The sequence below is a fragment of the Sinocyclocheilus grahami genome, unplaced genomic scaffold (genome assembly GCF_001515645.1).
Source record: "Sinocyclocheilus grahami isolate Dianchi unplaced genomic scaffold, SAMN03320097.WGS_v1.1 scaffold672.1, whole genome shotgun sequence".
NCBI classification, from domain to species: domain Eukaryota; kingdom Metazoa; phylum Chordata; class Actinopteri; order Cypriniformes; family Cyprinidae; genus Sinocyclocheilus; species Sinocyclocheilus grahami.
Window position 1 is genome coordinate 876,906 of NW_015505851.1, and position 4,711 is coordinate 881,616.

The following is a 4,711-nucleotide window of genomic DNA, read 5'->3' on the forward strand; positions in this document are numbered from 1 at the left end:
AGAAATCATAGCACGTCAGCTGTCTTAACCGCGGCTTGTGTACTGCATCATCACTGAGTCTGTCACACGACTCTGTTGCTCTTTCGGGCTTGAACTGATGGTAAAATTAACAACATTATTAACTGTCTTGATATTTACTTTGAAAGATGAAGCTGGTGATTATGGTAAGGTGCGTTACATTCCCGACGTGTGCTTGCGGTGTTCGGCCAATCACAATGCACTGGGTCAGCTGGCCAATCAGAGCAGACTGCGCTTGTCAAAGGAGGGGCTTTGTTGAAAATGACGTGTTTGCGAGAGGCGGGGCATAGAGGACCTACAATAATGTACTGTGTGTTTTTTGAACATTAAAGCATGTCAACATATTCTGTTACACCAAATACACAAAATAATGATCTTTAAAATAGCATCATATGACCCCTTTAAGTCCTTGCTCTGATTATTGGAAATAATCACATTACTTTGCACACGTAACAAAATTTACTTTTTAGTACATATACACTGAAACATTTCGAAAGGATTTACTGAAAAAAACTAGAAAACTATTTTTCATTAAAAAATTGCTAGTAAGTTTAAATAATTAAGTAACATCAATGTGTATTTTTTTCGATGCAAACTGAAAAAGTATTTTCTTGTAAAACATACTTCAATTAATCTTTGTTGTATTTACATCATCTTCCAATTTTATTGTTTTTTTTTTTTTTTACAGTGTATGAGGTTTTAACGTCTGTACCAAAATCACAGCTTTGTCATCTGGGGTTTGGATGGAAAAGCGAAATATACTCTGTGCCGATGACAGCTCGACCAGCCGGGCCGCTAGAGTTCGCTCCAGGAATCTCTGCCTGTATGAGACACAATAAAAAAAAAACTCTCTGACTGAATATGATCTACAGATGACAACAAAATGAATAAATCAAATGAACTCGCTAACCTTTCTGAACTAGGCTCGGACACTAAACTGAGCTGTGCTATATCACACTCTCCATCTTCACGTGGCTTTACTAATATTTCAGTTATGTAAAACTTCAGCACCTCTGAAACACAAAAGACAAATATATTAGACACAGAAAATTGCACATTATCAACAGCTGGAGGTGCAAGATTATAAGAAATTACCTCTCAGATAATATGTGCACCTTCAACATTTCACAGAAACACATAGAGCTTTCTTGTAATAAAGAACAAAGTTATAATATAATTCGGAGCTCAAGAATTGTTTCCCAGGCCAAATATTGAAAACTATTTTAAGAATGGAATTGAGTCTTAACTGAATATTGTGTAGTAAACAGTATGCACACTATATGCATTAGTAGCTGCTGTTTAGAGCAAAAACCTAAATCATCTTGTTGTACTTTTGCAGACTACTGTGTAATTAAGTACATTAGGAATATTTAATTCTGGAGTCAAGTACTTTTGCATACCAACTAAACTGTCAAGCCATACGCATTTATACAGCGCTTTATACAAAACCTTTTCAAAGCAGTTTCGCATTAATAAACAGGAAAATACAATAGAAATGGTTTTAGACAATACGCATGGTTTCAAAGCAGCGTCAAAGTAATAAACAGGAGAATAACAGTTAGTGCTGTAAAATTATTCAACTATAAAATAAATTAAATTTCAGCTATAAGGCAGCACAGCTCTACAGAAGACAATAGTGTCATTTACTTCAGTGTGGTTTAAATTTTTATGCACTTTGCATGAAACATTTTTTTAAATGCGAGCTATAAATATGAATAACACTGTCACAATGTGATACGCTAACAAAGCCATCCATAAATACTATATATATAGGCTAGTTTTTACCCTAAAACACATACCGTCCTTTCACTTCCCCAGTTCTTTTAACACACAGTAGTCTGAATACACACAATAAAGAAAACACAGAAAAAACTGATATTTTCTGATCTCAAGACAATTATTAATAGCCTACACACTCTTTTCTCTTTTCTCACTCCACATTCACTCCCGTTTTGTCTGCACCCAAGTATCAATGTGCAATTAATCTACAATGCTGAACTCAATTAACCTGATTTAACATTCCTGATGTGGGCGAAACTCCTGATATCTCTAGTTTGTGAAGTGGCTCTCAGTGATTCCAGGAGTTCATCAAAGAGGACGTATTTCAGTGCAGAAGACATGAGTTATTCAAGTTTATAAAAGCATGAGGATGAGTGAATGCATGCTCATTTGTGGGTAAACCATCCCTTTAAAATACGGGCAAAACACAAAACAACTACAGAACTTACAATCACTAAAAATAGACCTTTGCAAACAGATAAACAGACTATTTTTGCTTCAAAAGCACAGCACTTTTATAAATACCCAAGGGTCAGTAACATAACATTTCAAAGCATATTAAAGAGTCTCAGGCTGTTGCTAACGGTAACAATGAATGGCCAATATGCATCATGGGTAATGGATGACATCATGATTTAAACATAAATAAGCTCTGGTTTTCTTCATTTGCACTCATGTCAAATGACTCAATGGTGTGTTACCACATTACTCCGCTGCTTTGCTTTCCTTACCTGCAGTGACTTCCTCTCCCAGCGCCGCAGAGCAGCTCCTGCAGGACACCATCACACGCTTGCTGCTGCGCTTCTGCTGTGGACACACACAAAAGCTGCTTTATATGGCAGTGGTTACACGGTAATACATATCAGTTCACTCGGCAGGCATATTCATAACACAGTGTGATTTAAACCTTTTCTATTGTCAGCTTCAGATGAAAAGTTGAATGGAATACTAAAGTTCAGTCATCTTTTTTAGTTTTGTTCAATGTTTACACATTTTGTAAGTGTTTACTGGATCTCTACCATTCAACCCTATTATGAAAGTTATTCTGGAAATAAAAAACTTTACAGGAAATATAAAACTATTGTTCAAAAGTTTGGGGTCAGTAAGATACTTTGGAAAAAAAAAACATTATTTTATTCACCAATGATGCATTAAACTGATCAAATGCATTTAAGGACATTTATAATCTTAGGTGAAAAAGATGTTACAAAAGCAGCACGACTGTTTTCAACATTAATAATAATCAGAAATGTTTCTTGAGCAGCAAATCAACATATTATACTGATTTCTGAAGATCATGTGACACTGAAGACTGGAGGAATGATGCTGAAAATACAGCTTTGCATCACAAAAATAAATTACATTTTACAGTATATTCATATAGAAAATAGTTATTTTTAATTGTAATAATATTTCTCAATATTACAGTTTTTATTGTATTTTTGATCAAATAAATGCAGCCTTAATGAGAAGAAGAGACTTAAAAAATAAAATAATCAATCTTACCGATTCTAAACTTTGATATAAATGATAGCTTACTTCAAAATGTCATTGGTTAGTTTATGAGTTTACTGCAAACCCATTTTTGGATGACAAAATAACTAGCCTAGCTTATTTTTTAAGCTAAATCTGCAATCCCGTGACTTGCTATTTTGCTAACAGGCTTGGAAAATTGCAAACCTCATGCAACATGAGCAGAAAATAAAACATTCTCATGTAATGCATATTTTGACCTCCTGAGGCTGAACACTTCTTTTCACCAAGCATTTGTTTTAAAAAGTGCTTCACACTCCTGCACAAAAACGGCAAGTCATTTTTCAACTTGTTTTCAAACTCCTGCTTCGACTGTATGCTGAAAATATTTAGTTAAAAAAAAAAAAATCAATAAGAAAACCGACGACTGTGTGCTGAAGTCGTTTAGGATAGAAAAAGCGCTGGAAAGTATGTTTTCATCTCCTCGGCATGGCCACAGGCTACACACAGATTGAGCTTGAGAAAGAGAATCAATCCCTCTTAAAGGCATGACCGCTTCTCCTCCACAGCCCGGCCGAGCGTAATGTTTTTAAAAGTGGATTTCCCCTACGCCTCTTCAGCCTTTATTGTGATGAAAGCAAGTCATCTGCCTCCTCGGTCAACCCTCAGGCTGTGTAAGTCAGATCTGTGCACTACGTAGGGTGTATATCACAACTGCATGTGTAATCAGTAAGAGTGCTGTTTTTGCTTAATCGAATCATGCATGTCTAAACTGCACAGCTTACCTCCGCAGAGGCGTTCTGACGCGAGCTCTCTTCCCGTACGAGGGTCTGCTCACAGCTGCTGTCCCGAGCCAACAGAAGAAACGTGTCTCCGACCAGACAGTCTCCGTCTCGCGGGAGCAGCTTCTTGTTTGCGAAGGGATCGGGGTGGCAGCACCAGTCGTCCACTAATGCATTCCAGTTTCCATTGGGCAAAGGAAGCACTCGCCCAAACGTCCTTTAGGAGTTAGGAGATAGTCTGATAATAGCTGAACACTGAAATAATGTGTCTGACAGTGAATTTATCACTATGCTTCCATGCACTACTTCACCAAATCAATGGAAATGAAAAAGAATGAATAGTAAGTAACCTGTCTTGAAGCACCATGGCGCCACAAGACTGGCACAGGAAGGAGTACGTCACATCGACCCGCAGCTGTCCAATCACACTGCAAGGAGCTTCTGGAGGAAGAAACACAGAACAAACACAACTAAAGCATACCAAGAGATGATACTTGTTTGGATAACCAATGACTCATCTGATGATACCGATTATTAGATAGGGTCAGAAAACACTAGCATCTGTAGAGAGCTGGGTATTATTTATTAATTAGAGTGTTTATTAAAATTAAAATGTTGCTATTTTATTTGTCATTTCATTTTTAAATTGTAGTATTTTT

General features: G+C 36.6%; 1 protein-coding gene across 2 annotated transcripts in view; it reads right to left on the reverse strand.

Moving 5' to 3' along the window:
- ube3d (ubiquitin protein ligase E3D) overlaps positions 1–4,711 on the reverse strand; it is a 24,698-nt gene that overhangs the window by 13,294 nt on the left and 6,693 nt on the right. The window contains exons 3-7 of one of the 2 annotated variants that reach the window (XM_016242777.1): positions 4,403–4,493; positions 4,056–4,269; positions 2,529–2,601; positions 929–1,031; positions 731–839 (exon numbers count right to left, since the gene is read on the reverse strand). In XM_016242777.1, the coding sequence (XP_016098263.1) occupies positions 731–839; positions 929–1,031; positions 2,529–2,601; positions 4,056–4,269; positions 4,403–4,493 (590 nt within the window). Of the gene's footprint in view, positions 1–730; positions 840–928; positions 1,032–2,528; positions 2,605–4,055; positions 4,270–4,402; positions 4,494–4,711 lie in introns of both variants that reach the window. The other variant, XM_016242776.1, reaches the window with a different exon arrangement.